The sequence below is a fragment of the Aptenodytes forsteri genome, unplaced genomic scaffold (assembly GCF_000699145.1).
Source record: "Aptenodytes forsteri isolate BGI_AS27 unplaced genomic scaffold, ASM69914v1 Scaffold534, whole genome shotgun sequence".
NCBI lineage: Eukaryota > Metazoa > Chordata > Aves > Sphenisciformes > Spheniscidae > Aptenodytes > Aptenodytes forsteri.
The window spans coordinates 1,679,780-1,699,318 of NW_008795712.1; the positions used below are offsets into that span (position 1 = coordinate 1,679,780).

The 19,539-nt window shown below is 60.0% G+C and overlaps 1 protein-coding gene across 1 annotated transcript; it reads left to right on the plus strand.

Annotated features, from left to right (window-relative positions):
• Positions 1 to 7: 7 nt before the first annotated feature.
• NDOR1 (NADPH dependent diflavin oxidoreductase 1) lies at positions 8 to 16,119 on the plus strand. The gene is given in 16 exon segments (XM_009283447.2): positions 8 to 167; positions 769 to 903; positions 1,367 to 1,444; positions 1,878 to 1,975; positions 2,787 to 2,885; positions 4,876 to 4,977; positions 5,488 to 5,694; positions 6,044 to 6,165; positions 6,621 to 6,841; positions 7,217 to 7,324; positions 8,064 to 8,178; positions 9,177 to 9,323; positions 9,989 to 10,107; positions 12,775 to 12,869; positions 15,914 to 15,936; positions 15,939 to 16,119. Coding segments are annotated over 15 exon segments (1,788 nt in total). The 5' UTR covers positions 8 to 167; the 3' UTR covers positions 16,058 to 16,119.
• The last annotated feature ends 3,420 nt before the right edge of the window (positions 16,120 to 19,539 follow it).

A 19,539-nucleotide genomic window follows, 5' to 3' on the forward strand; every position in this document is an offset into this window, starting at 1 on the left:
GGGGGCCGGTCATGTTCTCTCCTTAGGGGTTTGGTTTTGGGTTTGTTTTTGTTTTTTTTTTAGTTAGTCTGGATTTGTTTCGTTAACTGTGGAAGCAGCGCACGCTGCCCACGGGGAGACCGGCGGTTTGCAGCTGGGGCATCCGACTGGGTTGGATTCCCTGCGGGGTGCGATTGCTGGTAATACACAGGGCCCTCACTGCTCGAGAGAGCGCAGCTGGGAGCAGCGTGTGTCTGGTCACGCTTTTCTCTGTCCTCGAGCTTCCAGGCTCTTCCCCAGGCCCCCTCGGGTGGGGATTCGCAGGCCAGACAGAGACGTTAAAACTAGGAATGGGGAACAGCCGATCCCAGGGGTGTGCTGAGCTTGCGGTGATGAGGACAGTTAAAATGAGCCTGAACGTGGATTTTTAGACCCCCAAGCCAGCCCCCTCCCTTTGTCCTGGCAGCGGGGACAAGGAGCATAATAGCATCGCTGCTGCTGCTGCGGACCGGGACGCTGCAGCGAAGGGGGTGTCACTCGGCAGTGCGCAGGGGTGGAAAGGGAGCCCGGGAGCCTTGAATCCCGCTGCTGCCTCCGAACTTTTCAACCATCCCTGTGCTTGCTGTTTGCAGTGTCAACCCCACAAATGTCACCTGAACCCACAGCCACCGGCACTCCTTTGAAGCCTGAGTGGGTGTCGGTGTGACGCCCAGCCCAGAGCAAGTCCAGCTCTGCCTCCCCTCATCTCCCTCCACCTCCTGGTGATTTCTCTGGTTTTGTCTCTTACAGATGGTGGAACGGAAACTCCTTGTTCTTTTTGGCAGCCAAACTGGGACGGCTCAAGACACAGCTGAGAGAATTGGCAGAGAAGCCAAGCGACGGCACTTCCAGTGCAGAGTGGAGGCGCTGGACAGCTATGACGTGGTGAGTGGTGACGCAGAGGGGTGCTCCAGGCACTTCTGGTCTTGCTCGATCTTCACCAACCCCATTTCTGGCACTCGGTCGTCCTCCACCCTTCCTGTGACCTGCTGTATTTCACCAGACCCTGGCTCTGTGCCCTTCCTGAGGGCAGCTTGTGCTTAACTCAGCTGAAAACGTGTGAAAACTGAGCAGTGACTCTTGGGATAGAGTTTGTGTTAGATGACAGATGCTCAGCCGTACCCTGCAAGGCGAGGAGCACCAAGGAGCCGATGCTGCAGGCAGTGTGTGGGCAGCGGATGCTGCTGCAGTCCTTGTAGAGGAGGTCGTGGCACGCCGGGCTGCGGGCTTTGTTCCGAGTGTGTCTGTCCGTGGACTCGATGTGTTGTTGGCAGCCATGTCGGGACAGCCAGGACACGTGTTTGTAGGCTGCTGACCTGAATGTGCCTTTCCATGTTTGTGCCCACAGGCCAACCTCATCAATGAGCTGTTGGTGGTATTTGTGTGTGCAACCACCGGCCAGGGTGACCCACCTGACAACATGAAGGTAGGACGTGTTCCTGTCTGTGTTGCTTTTATATTCCTGGTCCAGTGACTGGATTTTTCTCTTGAAGCAGCTTGAGCAATGGTTGTTTTTGGAGTGGGGAGCTTTGGAGCAGCACCAGTCACATCTCACGTTACTGATGGGACACGGGCAGGGAGCTGGTGAGGTTTCAGCAGCTTAACAGCTGAGAGGGGCCCCGCCATTGCAAGAGCCACGGGTTTGTGGAGGGCTCACAGGGCATCGTCCTCCGGGCACGTAGCAGTGGTGGCTACTTTCTTGGGTCACCTCTGCAGAAGGCTGTGCTCCCCGCTCTGTTGGGACTCAGCGGAGGGCAGGAGGGACCCGGTGGGTGGGCGAGCGGGGAGCTAGGGACAGACAGGCAGGCAGGGAAGGCTTCCTTGGCAGGAGTGTGACTCCCCGGCCGTGTCCTTCGTAGATGTTCTGGCGGTTTCTGTTCCGGAAGAACCTGCCACCCGGTTCCCTCTGCCAGCTGGACTATGCCGTGCTGGGCCTTGGCGACTCCTCCTATCCCAAGTAAGCAGCTCTGTGGCTCCTTGCCTGCCCGTGACAGCTGCTCCTCTCAGCTCTGGCTGCAGGCAAGACCAGAGTGGCTGGGAGAATGAAGGGGCAAGGGGAGACAGAGCCTGACTCTAGAGCAGCAGCTCAGATGAAACGTAATTCACACCAGCCTTAAAAATCCTTGCTCTACCAGCCCGTGTCCCTCCTAACCCCCAGGAACTGGGCTTCTCCCCATTTCTTTCCTCCCGGCCTCTTCAAGCAGATGCTTTGCTGCAGTGTGTCAGACATCATTTTTCAGTCAGTTATTACAGCCACGCAGTTCTCCGAATTGCAGGAAAGCCTGCGCCACAGCAATTTCAGTGGACATGAAATACAGAATTTTAGGTGGCAGCCAGCCCCATTGGTCCCAGTTCTCTCCCAAAAGATTGTTCCCATGTGCCCGAAAGAGCTGTAGTGGGAGGGATGGGAGTGTGCCTGAGCTCCGTGGGCCAGTGATGGGCTAGAGGGAAGGAAGTGTTTCTCTGCCCGGGCAGGCAGCACAAGCTGCCCTGAAGGGAAGCTTGACCTCCCCGAGTCCCTTCTGGGAAGCTGGGCACAGCCTGTGTGGCCCAGCAAGTGGCAGCCAGCCGCTTCTCCCAGGCTGCCCCGGGATGGAGGCGTGGGCTGGGCAGGGTGCTGGGCCAGATCGTGTCTGCTGGCTCTGGCCGGACCTGCCTCTGTGCTGCTCCGGCATAGCCCTGGCAGCCTGTGCTGGCTCATGTAGCCAGCACTTGCTGTCCTGCTGGAGGAGTCCTGCCCTCTGCAGCTGCGGTTATTCTCTGCTCAGGTTTAATTTTGTTGCGAAGAAGCTGCACAAACGGGTGCTACAGCTTGGGGGCAACCCTCTGCTGCCGGTGGCGTTGGGAGATGACCAGCATGACTTGGGGTAAGAGCCCAGTGGAGGGGTGGCAGGAGGGGGAGCCCTGGGGTGCACTACAATTTTGTCCTCGGGCTGACGGCAGGGCTGTGTATGCTTTACCCCAGCCTTGGGGACAGCAGTGTGCTGCTCCCACTCTGGGTCTGCTCCTGCGCTCCAGGTGTGGCCAGCAGCCTCCTGCTGCTCTCTGTGAACTTGATGGTCTCTGCTCACAAGGCATGAGAGGGACAACCAGGGGATGAGGCCCAGCCAGCACGGGTTCATGAGAGGCAGGTCCTGCTTGACCAATCTGATCTCCTTCTATGACCAGGTGACCCGCCTAGTGGACGAGGGAAAGGCTGGGGATGTGGTCTACCTGGACTTCAGTAAGGCCTTTGACACCGTCTCCCACAGCATTCTCCTAGAGAAGCTGGCGGCTCACGGCTTAGACAGGTGGACTCTGCGCTGGGTCAAAAACTGGCTGGACGGCCGGGCCCAGAGAGTTGTGGTGAATGGAGTTACATCCAGTTGGCGGCCGGTCACGAGCGGTGTTCCCCAGGGCTCAGTTTTGGGGCTGGTCTTGTTCAATATCTTTATCAATGACCTGGACGAGGAGATCGAGTGCACCCTCCGTAAGTTTGCAGACGACACCAAATTGGGCAGGAGTGTTGATCTGCTCGAGGGTAGGAAGGCTCTGCAGAGGGACCTGGACAGGCTGGATCGATGGGCCGAGGCCAACTGTATGAGGTTCAACAAGGCCAAGTGCCGGGTCCTGCACTTCGGCCACAACAACCCCATGCAGCGCTACAGGCTTGGGGAAGAGTGGCTGGAAAGCTGCCTGTCGGAAAAGGACCTGGGGGTGCTGGTCGACAGCCGGCTGAACATGAGCCGGCAGTGTGCCCAGGCGGCCAAGAAGGCCAACGGCATCCTGGCCTGTATCAGAAATAGTGTGGCCAGCAGGAGTAGGGAAGTGATCGTGCCCCTGTACTCGGCCCTGGTGAGGCCGCACCTCGAATACTGTGTTCAGTTTTGGGCCCCTCACTACAAGAAGGACGTCGGGGTGCTGGAGCGTGTCCAGAGAAGGGCAACGAGGCTGGTGAGGGGTCTGGAGAACAAGTCTGATGAGGAGCGGCTGAGGGAACTGGGGTTGTTCAGCCTGGAGAAAAGGAGGCTGAGGGGAGACCTCATCGCTCTCTACAGCCACCTGAAAGGAGGTTGTAGCGAGGTGGGTGTCGGTCTTTTCTCCGAAGTAACAAGTGATAGGACGAGAGGAAATGGCCTCAAGTTGTGCCAGGGGAGGTTTAGATTGGACATGAGGAAAAATGTCTTTACTGAAAGAGTGGTGAAACATTGGAACAGGCTGCCCAGGGGAGTGGTTGAGTCCCCATCCCTGGAGGTATTTAAAAGACGAGTAGATGAGGCGCTTAGGGACATGGTTTAGTGGACATGGTGGTGTTGGGTCGACGGTTGGACTCGATGATCTTAGAGGTCTTTTCCAACCTGAATGATTCTATGATTCTATTCTATGATTCTATGCTCAGAACTCTCCTGTGCTGGGACCGGGGTCGCTTGCTTCTCCAGGGTGTCCCACATCCCCCAGCATGTGCCAAGGTCTCCTGGCTCTGCCCCAGTCCTGTTCAGACCAGGGGACGGCTGTGTCACACAGCTGCATACTTGCAGGCATTACAGCAGCCTGAGCCGTTCTGCTGTTCTCCTCACATGGAGCAGAGGCTGTGTGTGGCTTGGGGGGTCGGTGACTGCCACTGGTTGTGCTTGGGGGGTTGGTGGTTCTGTTCAGAGGTCAGTGGTTGGGTCCCAGAGAGCAAGTGAGTGCTTAGGGTGGCTGAGATGTGTTTCCAGACCTGAAGCTGGAAGGGAACCGCGTGGAGCAACTGTGCAGCGAAAGGGGAGCAGAGGTGGTTGCCCAGGGGCAGCCCAGCGTTGTCTGGGTGCAGGGGTAGCAGCGCTTGAGCCGGAGGGATGATGCTGCACTGCTGCAGCCCGAATTTCCTGCTTGCAGGCCAGATGCAGTGGTCGATCCATGGCTCCTGGCCTTATGGGACAAGATCCTCGCCTTGTATCCTCTCCCTCCTGGCCTTGAGATCATCAGTCCAGATGTACGGTGAGTGCAGAGGGTAGGCAGGGGCTGCTGGAGCTGGCTGGTGTGAAATGCCGTGCTTCCTTGGCTGTTCTACGGGGTGGAGACATGCCCTGCTTTGACCAGGAAGCCTCCCCACAGAGCTTCTGGTGTCCGAAGTATCCCTTGGAATTGGCCACGGGTGGCCCATCTTTCTCTGGATGGGATGTCCCCTTGTCCCCGGGTGTGTGTGTCAGCTGCCCCGGCAGGGTTCTGCCCATCTGCTGTCCTGATGTGCCTCTGCCCTTGGCAGACCAGCTGAGCGTGTGTGCCCAGCCAGCCTCCCTCTGCCTGCTCTGGAGCCTTTGGGATCTTCTTCTCCTGGCAGACGGCATTGTGTTCCCTTACCACAGGCCAGCTCCAGCGGTCAGGGACGATGGGTGGTGGATACAGTGGGAGACTTCAGGCCTCTCCCTGCCTCCAGCCTCTAGCACTACAACAGCAGAGGAGCTGTGGCGTGGAGGTAACCACACTGCATTGCTCTCCTCCCCACAGCCTACCCCCAAAATACACCCTGCACTACCTGGCTGAGGACTCCCTGCACCCTGATGGTGGCCTGCTCCAGCCGACAGCACCCAGGGCTGTTCCCTCCGAGCTGCATCCCTTTGCTGCCCGGGTGGTGTCCAATCAGCGGGTCACGGCAGAATCCCATTTCCAGGATGTCCGGCTCATCGAGTTCGATGTCACGGGCTCAGGGATCACGTGAGCATTTTCCTGACTCCCCCAGGCTTTGCTGTGCAGGATCAGGTGTCCTGTAGCCTGCCTTCCTCTTCCACTCCCCTTCTTCAGTAATATCTGAGGCTGCAGCCTCATGGACATGGTCCCTGCTGTGCTGTCCCCCTCCATGACAAAGTCAGGGGTGTATGGCAGTGTGGGTCCTGCCCGTGGACCAGCCCTTTGCCTTGTCAGGTTAGGGCGCATAACGTTAGTGACACTGGAAATTTGGCTGAGTTGTGGCCTCTCCCCTGGTGCGGGTGCTGGTCGGGCTGGCGGTGCTGTGCCCACGGGCCTGCCCTGTTGCTGCCCTCGGCAGGTCCCGCTGCATCCACAGGTTCAGCGCGGGAGACGTAGTGATGATCCAGCCCCAGAACTGCCCCGAAGACGTGCAGCAGTTCTGCCAGCTCCTGCGCCTGGATCCAGACAGACACTTTATGCTGAAGCCCACAGAGCCCGGTAGGTCCTGCCCGCTGCTCCTTTCCCTCCCTGCTGGGACCAGGGCAACCTCCTGAACTCTGGCCCAGCCTGGAGCTCTGCTTTTCCTTTGCTTTCGACCCGATTAATAGGGAGTTGGGAGTGGCTAACGGATACAGCACCTCTGCCTGTCTCGCAGCACGGGGGCTCTCCTTCCCTCCCAGCGCTCTGTGCGTGCGGATCCCACGTTAGGGCCAGTGTGACTCATGGGAGGGACCCAGCAGTGTCCAGCCTGCACCCGTGCCTTGTGTTGTTGCAGCCCCCAGCCCAGAGCGTGGAGGATCCTGCAGCCTCCCCAGCCCAAGACCCCAGTCGGGTTGCTCACACTGCTGCCCCATCCTGGGGAGCGCCAGAGCTGTGGGGGCAGCAGGCAGGCGGCGCTTGGGTGTCCTGCCCCGATGCTGGCACTGAGCTCTTGCCGCTGCCTTGTCTTGCAGGCACATCCCTCCCTGCCCTATTGCCGCAGCCCTGCACCATCCGGCACCTGGTCACCCACTACCTGGACATCTCCTGCGTGCCGCGGCGTTCCTTCTTCGAGCTCTTGTCCTACTTCTCTACAAACGAGCTGGAGCGGGAGAAGCTGCAGGAGTTCAGCTCTGCACAGGGCCAGGAAGAGCTGTACAGCTACTGCAACCGGCCCCGCAGGACCACTCTCGAGGTAGGGCTGGAGGAGCATGGCAAACCCACTCCGTGAGGGCTGTGCCGTGGCATAAAGCACCCAGGCAGATAGTCAGCCATAATTTCTTGGCTGGGGAATTTAATCTGCTTCACCCACTTTTTGAAGTGTTCTTGGATTTCCACGGGTGGTTAAGACCTGCTCCAAATCCTTCTGGGCTCTGTGGTGGGCCCTGTGCTGCAGCCTGGGGGCGAGGGGAGGGCAGTGGGACAGGGCGGTTGGTGCTCAGAGGTACCTGGCATGGTGCCTTCAGTCGAGGGCAGCATGGCACAGCAGTGTGGGACAGACTGACACCCTGAGAAGGAGGTAGGCTGCCTTCAGGGGTGTACCAGGTCTCACCTCGCCTTGGCTTTGCAGGCCCTCTGGGATTTCCCTCACACTACATGTGCCATTCCACCCGAATACCTGCTGGACCTCATCCCTCGCATCAGACCCCGCGCCTTCTCCATCGCCTCCTCCATGCTGGTAAGAGCTCAGCCCTTTTCGGCCTCATGTCCGGCTCTGAGTTGAGGATCTGGCAGGGCCAGGGCTGACCATTGGTGCCGTGCACGCTGCGGATGTTCAGGCTGTATTCCCGGACTCCCTGAGCACCCACATCCCATCCAAACACCTGCTCCACTGTGAGCCTGCGTCAGCCCGACATGCTGGCTGTAAACCCCAGAGCTGTACCAGCCTCCGGATTAGGGTGCTTGCCCTCCTGTAGCCCTGCAAGTGCCGGGGCTGGCCCAGTGCACTGCAGAGGTCTGACGTCCTTGTCAGGGGGAGCAGTGGGAGGTGATGCCACGGAGGCTGGGAGCTTCCCTGGGTGGTGTGGCCGTGGGAAGGGGGAGTGCTGCTTCCTGCTGCTGCCGGGAGGTGGCAGTGGGACCTGGCCTGGGTGGCTTGGCAGATGTCAGCCCAAGCACGAGTGGCCTTTGCCCTCCATGGTGGCTTCTTGGGTTGGACAGTCTCTGTCGCCATTGCCAGCTGTGCAGAGCGTTCCTGCAGCAGTGCACAAGGGGAAAACCCCCTTCCCCAGTGGAAAAGTTTTGGGCGAGGGTGTGCTGCGTTCTGTGTCTGAGCGGCCGTTTCAGACTAGGATGAGTGTTGCAGATGCTCTGGCAGGAGCTGAGCCCAGGCTCTGTCCCTGGAGGAGGCACTGGGCTCTTCCTGCAGAGCCGTGCTGGGTGTCTTCGCATTTCTCATGGCTCATGTCTGGACACAGGCTCACCCTGACCGGATCCAGATCCTCGTGGCAGTAGTGCGGTACAAGACACGGCTCAGCAAACCCCGCCGTGGTCTCTGCTCTACCTGGTTGGCTTCTCTCAACCCAGAGCAAGGTAACATTGCTTGGATTCTGTGAGGACTCTGTGTGCTTGCCACAGCACACAGTGCTGATCCCACGGGACTGTGGTGGAGCTGCGTGCGTGCTGGAACTGCCTGGACCCTGGGTGGAGGACCACCACCACAGGGAGCTGGAGCGCGCTGGCTTGGCCGGGCAGGCTGAATTCACAGTAGCCATCCTTCCTCACTGCTCCTATGCTCTTCAGAGCATGGCATGCTCCTCCAGCTTGCCCTGAGCACCCTGAGCTCCTGTTTTTCTCCCAGTTGCTCGACCCTCCTGCTCCCAGCGCCAGTGTGTCCCGCTGTCCCACAGTGGGCTGTTCCTGGCATCCTGGAGCTGCTAGTGCTCTGACTGCTGGACACCTCGAGCCCCATAGCACCAGCTCTGGGAAGAATGGTCCTTCCTTTGAGTACATCCATCCTGTCCTGTGAAGCCTGTATGTGCTGCTCATCTGCTCTAATCACAAAACCCCTCCAGCTGTGGGTCCCCAAGCAAATGTGACAAGCTCACAGGGCCTCCCTGCTACAGGATGGTAGAGAATTGCTCTGTATGACTCCAGGGCAAGACTGGGTCTTCTCTGAGTACCTAGATGGGGATCTTCACCCCTCCTCTGGCTTCCAGAGGAGGCAGGTTTGGCCCTCCCTTACTTGACAGCCAGGTTGAGATCTCTGCTCGCCTCTACTGCTGTCTTCCCTGGCACCAGCTGTGTGAGGAGAAGGCTGTTCCACAGCCTGCGTGCTGTGAGACTCCTGCCTTGCTCTGGGGTTCACTCAGGTGCTTGCAGAGACAGTGCTGAGACAGCTGAAGTGCTTTTCATACACACATAGTGTGCCCATGGCACCAGGAGTGCCGTGGTGCCGGGGTGGTGGTAAGCCAGGTGCCGTCCGTATCTTCTGAGCATCCTGGAAGAGCTGGATGCCCAGCTTACCCTCCGCAGGGTGCCACAGGTGCAGTGGTGGTGGGGTGATGCTAGTCAGTCTGTTTGTTTTGCAGGTGATGTCCGGGTGCCTCTTTGGGTGAAGAAAGGAGGAATGAAGTTTCCAGCTGACCCTGACACCCCCGTGATCATGATTGGCCCTGGCACAGGGGTGGCACCTTTCCGAGCAGCGATACAGGAGCGGGTGGCACAAGGATGTAGAGGTGAGGGATGGTCCTGGGAGGGACTCGGGATGCTCCTTGCTGCAGGCGGGTCTGTGTTCAGCATATGGGAAGGAGGGACTGGGGGCTCCTGAGGGTTCAGACAGGCCCAGGCTTTGCTGTGTTTGAGTGGGAGCAAGCTGGGCTCTGGGGCAGGTGAGGACTAGAGCCTGGTGTGTGCAACCTGTGTGGTTATTCACAGGCTGTGCTGCCAGGCTGCTCCTTGGGTCAGGGCAGGGTTCTGCAGAGGCTCTTTCTTGGCTCTCTGTGAGTGGAGATGGGTTGTGGAACTTGTCTTCTGCCGCACAAGGAGTCGTGCCTCTGCCCTTGTCCCATCCTCATTCACCTGGCTCAGCTGTGGGTCTCAGCAGGAAGCTGAGTCTGTTGGAGGGGAACAGGCAGCCCTGGAGGGCTCTTCTTGCCCTACCTGCCCCCCACCTCCTGCTTTCCCAGCACACAGGGGCTTCTAGTTGCCACTAGCCACCTGGCTTAATGGTCGCACAGTTCCTGAGTCCTCCTGGCCCTTCCAGGCCAGGGCTGTCAGCCAAGCCTGGCAAAGAGGTGAGAACCTTGGGGGTCTGCTGCAGGTCCCATGGGCACCAATGGTCCCCAATGTTCACAGAGCATTTGGTCCACCCAGCACGGCCCTTCTGGTCTGCTTTCTGCAGGGAACTGCTTGTTCTTCGGCTGCCGCCAGAAATCCAAGGACTTCTATTGCCAGGCGGAGTGGGAAGAGCTGGTGACGAAGGGCTTCCTGACGCTCTTCACTGCTTTCTCCAGGGACCAGGTTAGTTCCCAGAGGAGGAGGGTGGATACAGAAGCATCTCAGGCAGCACTGATGGGAGTCTGCCAGTGTTTCTAGCCCCTGTACCTGTGGGCATGGCCTGTGAAGGGCCTGGTGGGGTGGCACAGTGGTCACCTCACTCCCCTGCACCACCTGGGTGCTGGCCGGGATCCCCACCAGCAGCGCAGTGGTGCTGCCCAGCTGGGACATGTCTGGCTGAGTTGAGCTAGAAAGGTTGCTGGGACAGGGCTGGCGAGTGCCGGAGCAGATAAGGCGTTAGCCAGCTTTGTTTGGCTGGACGACATGAGTGATAAAAGGCTCCCAAGCCTCCTGGGGGGGTCACCAGGCAGTAACCTTTCTTGGTTGAGTGCCACCCTCCCCACCATGTCCCTCCTTTGCTGGCTGAAGCTGAGGAGCTTGGCCTCCTGCCCCAGCTCGTGGTGCCTCTGAGCCAGCTCTCCCCGAGCCTCGGCCGTGCAGGAGAAAGCTCCCCAGAGGTACAAACACCCCACAACTCAGCCCCTCACTTTGCTCCCTTATTTCCCAGGCAGTGTCTTTGGTGGGCAGCTCTCAGCCCCTCTCTGGGCTGCAGGGCTTTTTACGTTGCCGGAGAGGCTCTGTGAGCTGGGACTGTTTCACTGCCTTGCCCTGTCCCTTGATGGCACTGAAAGCTCAGCCTGCCTTTGAAATAGAGAGATCTGATAAAAAGGGTCAGTGAGAATGGGTATTTCTAGGTAGCTCAGTTGCACTGGTCCTTTTCTCCTGGCTGTGTGCATGCATTGACACGAAGCCAGCATCTTTTATCCAGTCACTTGTAAGGCATGAGTTGAATGCCTCTGTGAAGGCTTTCCAAGTCTTTGATGAACAGGAGCAGCACTGCAGAGGTTTATTGGATGACCAGTCTGCCTTTTTTCTGATGGCTCCCACAGTGAAGGGTGGACCTGCTGCTCCCCAAATCTGGAGAGCGTCCCCAGAGCCTCCTCCTGCCCTCGCAGACTCTGGAGGGTCGGGACTTGCATTGGAGTGTGCCTCCCGGCTTCCCTTCTCTGCCTTCTTCGGGGGGCGAAGCAGTTTGTCATGAGGGTCTTCTGCCACTGAGTCCTTGCAGTGCCGCACAGGGAGGCGAGTGGGAGCGCAGCCAGGTAGGATGTGCCGCATTGGGCCATTCTGCCTGCAGCTCTAGGAGATACCACAGCCGTTAACTCATCAAAAAGTTTGTTTTCAAAGAGCCGGCAGAAGCTGGGATGCTCCGTAGCTGAGCAGGATTTCCCTCTTCTCTCCGTAAGGTCCCCTTTGCAGTGACCTTCTGTCACATCATGTCTGCCCCGCGGTGCAGACTGATTGATCCCAGCCTAATACGGCTGTTGCTAATTCTCAGCAGGATGCCCTGGGGTTTAGCTGAGACATCGTGACCTGAGTTTGTCACTGGGGTGCTCTGGTTTCTAGGTAGCTGCAGGTCCTTAAGTGACCCGCTCAGAGCCCCAGCCTCATTGGCAGAGCCTCTGTCAGCACTTAGCTGATTAATGTTAACGATGCTGAAGCTGAGCTACCGGCTGGCTGTGTTCGTGCTTGTGACAGGCTTGCTTACCTCCTGCATCGCTGGTGGCTGGGTCGGAGCAGTAGGGCCGTGCCCGGGTATGACCTGACTCTCCAGTGCAATGCAACCAGTGGAGCCGCGTGGGACCTGCTGACTGCACTGTGACCAGCTCTTGTGACAGCCAGGGCTGGTTGCTGCTTGGGGTTGTTCCCACGCACACCTCCAGACTGCAGCGTGCAGGGAGCCTGAATCGCAGCAAAAGCCTTGTTGCCTTTGGGGCTGGACAGGAGGGAGGAGGACATGGGGAGGAGGCTGCGCCTGCGACTCAGCTCACTGCTGTGCAGAGCCCGGCGTGGTGGGACGTGCAGCAGAGGGCCTGGCCTCCATCACAGTGTCACCTTTGTCACGGAGGAGCCAGTGAATTCAGGCACGTTGGCAATGGTGTTCCTCTTGGGCAGAAGCCAGGGCCGTAGGCAGTTGCTTGGATGTGTGAAGTCTTGTGGATTAACCCTTTGGGACCTCGCCTCGGTTGGGCTGTACTGTGCCAAAAGCTAGTCGTATCCAGTCTCTAAGCACAGTGGAGGGGCAGGGAGTGGGACTGAGGCTGTCTCTCCAAGCTTCCTGCCCTTCCGAGCTGTTTCAGGCCTCCAGCAGGTGACAGGGCTGGGACTGGCAGCCGGGGGTGTGGGGAAGGGTCTCTGCCCTGCAGCAGCCCTGGGACAGGGGGGCCACCAAGCCTCTGCCCATGCTGGGAGAGGAGAGGGCGGGAGGGGAGCCCTCACAGGGGCTCCCAGCTCATGGCCCTGGCTGTTCACCACAGCTGGAGCAGGCAGAGGGCAGCCAAAGGATTTGGGGGGGCTACTTGGGGCGTGTTCCCCACAGAAGCTCCTTCTCCTGCACCCATCTCCCACCAATCCATCCCAGTGCACTGACATGAGGTGTGGCGATTCCCTTCCCTGAGTGAGAGTTGATCTAACTGCCTCTCCCAGTGCCCCCCGTGCTGGGGGGCTGCACTGCCCCAAGCTTTTGCAAACAGCCCCCAAGAACAGTCCCCAGGGGCCCGGCAGGCGTGCTGGAGCTGGGGCTGGGGCTGCTGCCAGGGCTGGCGGGCTCAGCGCCGTGTTTCCCTGCAGGAGGAGAAGGTTTATGTTCAGCACCGCATCCAGGAGAACCGAAGGCTGGTGTGGGAGCTGCTGAGCAGCCGGAATGCTCATGTCTACCTGGCTGGGTGAGTGAGAGGTCTCCACACAGGGACTGAGGGAGCGGGGCTGCACATCGCTGCTTCTCTACCTCCCTGGAGGCATTCCCTCAGCTCAGGCTTCAGAGCGAGCACACCCTGCACCCTGGTAGGTCTCTGGGGGCTGCAGTGACCACTGCAGAGGGATCAGCTTGTTCCTTCTCTCCATATGTCCTGCTCCGCAAGCCCTGGGCTGAGCGGGCCATTTCTCACCTACCCGGTGCTCCGGTTAGGAGGGGCACAGCTGGCACCATGGTAAAGCTGCTTCAGCCAACCCCGTGTGTCTGTCCCTCCAACTGCCAGTGCCTGTGACCGGTGTCACCTGCCAGCGGGCTGCCTGGCCTCTGACCCACGGCAAATCCATACACGGGAGAGCCCCGGGCTCTCTTCACACCCCTCTCCTCCAGCAGGGCTCAGTGAAACCGGAGAAGAAGGCTTGTGCAATTCCTGTGGCCACTTGGGTGAGCAGGAGGCTTTTAAAGCACAATATACCAGAGCTCCACCGGTGCTGGGGCTCGTGAGCAACAGCTTTTGGGACCCTCGGCACATCCTGGCTGGCTCTTCGCACCCGAAACTGCCTTCCCGGGGCAGGGATGAGCCGCATTGCACCGCAGCCTGCCTCTTTTGACAGCGCAGTAGTTCACCAGGTGGTTACCTTGGCCTGACTGGAAATCTCAAACAGTTGGCCAGAAAGTGGGGTCTGGCCTTTGGAGGCAGAGCATCTGCAGCTCCGTTCCTGGCTTTGTGGCTGTTTTCCTGGGCAAAGCCCTTAACCTGCCTGCCCTTGTCGCTGCCTGTATGGCAGGGAGGAGGCCGCTCACCCGCTGCCTGGGGTGAGGGTTGTGAAATGCTTTGGGCTCCTTGAGCTGGCGAGAGGCTGGCAATGGTGTTCGTCGTGCACCCCGTGACCTGGAAAGCACTGTGCAAACCTGTGCCTTGCTGTCGACAGGAGCAGCAATTTCAGGAGGCTCTTTCCTGCCTGTCCCGCACAAGAGCAGGAACTTCCCTGGTGCCTCGCAGGGCAAGACTGGCCTCGCTGCATTCCTGGGAGAAGGAGATTTTTGTTTACTGCCCAGGAAGTGGAGGCCAGGCCGCCCACCGCCCTGTCGTTCACTGCTGCACCAGTGCTGCCACCTGGTCTGGCGTGCCTCGCTGCATCATGGGGCTTCCTGGGGCCCTTACCCCAAACCGGGTAGTACCTACCCACAGATCTGGGGTTCGGGTTTGCCTTCCTCCATTAAGTTGCAGTTAGGACTTGGGGTTGTGCCTCTGTCCACAGCCCACATGCCAAGACCGTTGGGTGCCCGTCTGCGGTGTCCCGATGGCTCCGTCCTCTCCCTCTTTGCTGTTTTCTGGTGCTGATGGGAGACACCCTGGGGACTGCCAAAAAAGATTCCTCTTCCTCAACATCTTGGAAAGAGCATGGCTTGCACAGCTCCCCCCATTGCAGGATTTTGGAGTGGCCATGAGGATGCTCCTTTGGACATCGGGGTTGCTCTGAGACCCATCTCGCTGGGGTCTTTGTCCCTGGCATGGGGTGGCCCTCAGCCTCGATCAGGCAGGTGGGATCTGAGAGCCTCATCCTCCTGGCACGAGTGGTGACTGTTTGCAGTGGGCACTTTCCCACCCGTCCTGAACAGCCCGAACCGTGTGTAAAGACTCCCAGGATCACAGCGCTCCTCCTTGGCGCCCAGACATCTGCTGTGGACTGCCAGTGGGGTGCCAAACAGGAAGGTGCAGGTGGGCTAGCCTGAAAATGGCCTTTTCTTCCCCTAAAAATAGTATTGCAGCTTCAGCCACACTAGGAGAAAGATGCGGAAAGTGAATCCTGGGCTGTGTGTCCCTGAGCAGCGGCCCTGGGCCGTGTAGCAAGGTGTGTCTGCCTTCCCAGGCCCTTGCCGGCTGGGGCAGGGTCTGCGGAGCCAGGGCTGTATCTTCTGTCTGACTGTGCCCAGCTTATCTAGCCCAGGGGTGAAAAGGTTGAAAACGCCTCTCTCTTTCTGCAAAAAAATAGATATTTGACATGTTTTCCATCACAAGCCCGGCTACATTATCTTGCATTTGCATATCAGTGCCTGACTCAGAAACAATACGACTCTTCCAAAAAAAGAAGACCTCCTTTCTGTGTATTTTGGGACATTAATCAGCTTCAAACGCAAGTCAGAATTCTGCCTTGTTCTTGGGAAACAGCAAGGACATTGCCAGATGCTCGTGCCAATTGGAGCAGCCTGGGAAATTTTTTATTGGATGTTTTTTTGTCGCACAGTCAGTTCATCAAATGAAACTCTCTCCAGGAAAAAGTCTGAATTTCTTATTTCCCATAAGAAATAATTGTGCTTGGAAGTGTTGAATCCTATTTGGGTATTTTCTACATGGGAGCTCGTGTTTGCTTCACCATTTCTCTTATTTTGAGGTTTGAAATTTGCGGTTACAAATGTTGCCATCAATACAATCATTTCAGATGTCTTGAAAGGAGGCAGCGGATGGACTGAACTGGCTGTTCCTTCACAGCAGTTGTCTTACCCAGCTCAGGATCAGACATGTTTTCCATCGAATGTTTCCCCTGAGATGAAAGGACAGTTTCCTGCCCTCCTGCTGATAAATTACGACTTGTGCATATTCCCCATGTCCCTCTAATCATGGTGGTGGGAAATGGAGCAATACGGAGGCCAGAGTTAAGGCTACCGAGCTGTGATGCTCCTTTGCCGGGGACTGGGTACCGAGGCCTCATCTTTGCCTGCAAATGCCAGCGCCGAAAAGCCCTGTGTGGATAACGGTGCTGCTCTCTAGGGAGTGGTACGAGCTGCCTCTCGAAGCCTGTCATTTATTCAGGCCAGGCAGCCCATGTTGCAGGGTGAGGCAGGTTCCCACTGCCCTGGTGCAGCGGCAGCCCGCGCTGTGTGCCGGGGGCGGTGGGTTCAGCCGCAGGGACCGCTGCTCTGCTGATGGGCTGCCTTGCTGGAGCGCTGGGGATGCAGATAGTGCCGCCGGTTTTCCTGCTCGCCCTCCATCGCGCTGCCTACTCTTTCTTCCAGGAATGCCAAGCAGATGCCAGCGGCGGGGCCGAAGCCCTGCAGTCGGTGTTGCAGCTGGAAGGTGGCCTGTCGCCCTCCGAAGCAGAGGAGCATTTAACAGCCCTGGAACGGTCCCAACACTTCCAGTCTGAAACCTGGTCGTAAGCCTGGCTCTCTGCCTCCCCCTTCCCCACAAACTCTGCCTGAATAAAGGAGCCAGCAAAATGATCCGCCTCTGGCATCATTCTTGGGCTGAGATTATCCCAGCCAGGGCAGGGGCCTGGCGGAGGGGGTGGATTTACCCAACCAGCCCTTCCCTGATGGCAGCAGGGCCACGGCAGGCAGGGGGAACCCGTCTCCTGGGGGTGTGGGTTTGGCGTGGGTAAAGCCTGGCTCCCCATGCCCGGACCCCGCCGGAGCGGAGGCGAGAAGTCTCTGTGGTGGGATGCTGCTGGCTGGCTCCTGCGTGGGACCGAGCTGTTGTCCCGCGTGCTCCAGCTCCTGGGGTCCCTGTGCTGGGTGAGCAGCACCCGCAGGCATTGCTAGAGCTACGGCTTTGGCAGCGGCCGTTGTTTGTGGTAGGACCTAGAGGAAGTGATCTGTTGCATGGGAGTCTCTCCACCCTGGCATTAGTCAGCGGCAGCAGCGCTTGCTGCAGGAGGCTGCCTTGACAGACCTGTTCCCCCTGTCTCCAGTGGCTGAGGCCAGCGGGGATGGGCACAGGAGGAAGCTTCGATCCCTCTGTCTCTGCTGCCGGTTTGTCTTCCTGAGCCTGCTTGATACCGAGGTCTGAGCTCCCTGAGTGCCAGTTCCCATTGAGTTATCCCATTCCCTGAGCACCTGCTCTGCTGGACCCATCCTCCACCCCGTCCTGGGAGCTGCTTCCAGCCAGGGCCGGCAGAGCCGGCAGCCTCCAGCCCTTTCCCTGCAGCCTCAGGGCCGTGCGCACTCCTGGCCCTGCTGGTGCCCCAGTGGGGCCAGTGCCACCACCTTCCTCCCCCAGTTCAGTGAACTCGGTGCCGCTGTGTAAATAGCAATTAGAGTCCAGGGCATGAATCAGCCAGGGACAGTCTCTGGGACAGGAAGGGACAGCGGTGCCACACCATGCCTGTGACCCAGCTACCCTCCCACATGCCAGATCGTGGGGTCCTGCACGGGTGAGCGTCGCCCCGGGGCGTTCCTTGAGCTATGGCACCGCAGTGAGTGGAAACAGGGTGTTTTTCAGGTCTCCACTCCGCTGCTTTGCCAGTGCTGTCTTGCTGCGAGGAGCTGTTGCACTTGCAGACCCAGGCTGGGCTGGGTGTCACCGCGCCTCAGGGACAGCCAGGGAGCCAGCACAGAGCTGCTGCATGGCAGTCATCACGCTGGTGACACCATCCCCTTGCACGGGGCACTATCCAGCCTGCGCTCTTCCTTCCGAGCCCTGCAAGCTGCTTATGGGGCATGGCAAGGCAAGGTGGTCCAGCGCAGGGACTGACCCGGGGGACAGGGATGAGGGGGGGGCTGTACTGGGGCAGCGCAGGGCCCACGCTGGTGTGCTGTACTGGGGTCTGAGCTGGGGGGCTGGAGTGGGAGCAGAGCAGAGTCCACGCTGCCATGCCCCACGGGCAGCAGTGTGGGGAGCGCTGGCCACAGAGGTGGCTCCATTTTTGCTGGGCAAGGGGAAGAGGCGGCCGTGGGCCCAGCTCCTCCCCGGCTCCCGCGGGAGCTGATTGGCGCAGGCATGGCTGCCTGCCCCGGGCTGCCTGCATTTGAGCTGCTTCCAGAAGCTGACAAACCAGACTGGTTAGAGCCAGGCTCGGCCCCAGCCCTGCCTGGCCCACGGCAGGCAGCAACTGCCTGCACGGGTGCCTGCCACGCCTGCATCCCTTGCCGGCGCAGCGGGCAGCGCCTGGCAGTGCCCAGCTCGTTGCCCTCTCCTCTGGACTGTGGCAGGTCAGTACTGCGTCAGCGCTGAGGAGGAGAAAGAGGAAGAGGAGGAGGAAGTGGCTGCTGGATGCTCACAGCGATGCCCTTCTTGGGATGGCCTATCGGTGAGGGTGATGGGGATGCACCCCGCTTTGGGGGCTCCTGACCCGTCGGCCTGGGAGGGGGCTCCAAACTGTGCCGGAGGGATGAGGGGACTCTCTGCGGATGTTGCTGCCTTTAAACCCTTCCAGCAGCCGTGCTGAAGGCCACCTCCTGCCCTGGAGCAGCACCCACATGGCTGCTGGATGCTCACAGCGATGCCCTTCTTGGGATGGCCTATCGGTGAGGGTGATGGGGATGCACCCCGCTTTGGGGGCTCCTGACCCGTCGGCCTGGGAGGGGGCTCCAAACTGTGCCGGAGGGATGAGGGGACTCTCTGCGGATGTTGCTGCCTTTAAACCCTTCCAGCAGCCGTGCTGAAGGCCACCTCCTGCCCTGGAGCAGCACCCACATCCCGCACCCAGGCCGAGGGGGACTCAGGGGGTGGTGGGTGAGGGGGGCGGCCGTGGAGCAGCTGCCCCCATGGACCCAGCAGCAGGTGAGGAGGCAGAGCCTGGCCCCCAGCCGGTGCAGGCAGCTGGTGGGGAGGGCTGTGCCGGGCAGCGGGGTGAGAGCGAGACTGCGGGGTCGGAGGGCCCCGGGGAGCCGCCCTGGCTCTGTGGAGAGGCGCCTGCCGCTGCCTGGGGACGCTGGAACCCGCCGCCGGCGGAGGACGCAACCGAGCCACTCCTGCCCGGGCATGATGAGCCGCCTGCCCATGGTGCCTCCCTGCCTGCGGGGCAGGACCCTCCCGCTGCCGCCGCCACCAGCCCCATCCTGCCCCGTGGGGAGAGCCCAACGCCACAGGGGGGGTCACCCAGCCTGGAAAGCGCCTCCAGCTCCATCCTGAGCCTCTCTGGTGAGGAAGAGGAGACATTGAGCAGCGAGGCGGCGGCAGAGCCATGCCATGTGCCGGCAGGCAGCGAGGATGAGTGCCCCATCTGCACGGAGCCCTACGACGACCAGCGGCACAAACCGGCCCTGCTCAACTGCAACCATGGGCTGTGCCGCGCCTGCCTGCGCGCCATCATGGACACAGCTGCCGGCGCCGAGTTCGGCCGCGTGCGCTGCCCCATCTGCCGCCAGAAGACGCCCATGCTGGAGTGGGAGATCTGCAAGCTGCAAGAGGAGCTGCTCCTGCTGCACGCCCAGCCCAGCTCCCCCAGTGCCCTGGCCACTCCCCGGCCCCCCTCCCTGCCGCCCCGGCGCCCAGGCCTTGCTGGCGCCCTTGAGCATCGCTTCCAGGTGCGCTTCCACACCAGCCGCATGTTTGGGTGCCTGCCCTGCGTCCGCTACCCGCCCTGCCTCATCCGTGGGCTGGGGCGGCTGGAGCGCCGCTGCCGCTGCTGCTACCTCCTGGTGCTGGCGTTGCTGCTGGCAGCCGAGATGCTCAGCCTGCTCCTCATCTTCCTCCCCATCGTCCTGATGGTGCTGCTCTTCCTCATCCTCGATAAATAGCGCTGGGTTTGTGCCTCCAGGCTGGGCCATGCATGGGAAGAGGAGCCCTGCTCCCGCTTTGCCCCTGAGGCTGGTGCTGGGTGGTGATGCCAGCCTGGGAGCAAGCCTGTGAACCCAGGCGCCCGGGATGCCCCGGTGCTGCCAGTGAGCCCAGAGCAGGTGAGGCAGCGGAGGAGCTGGAG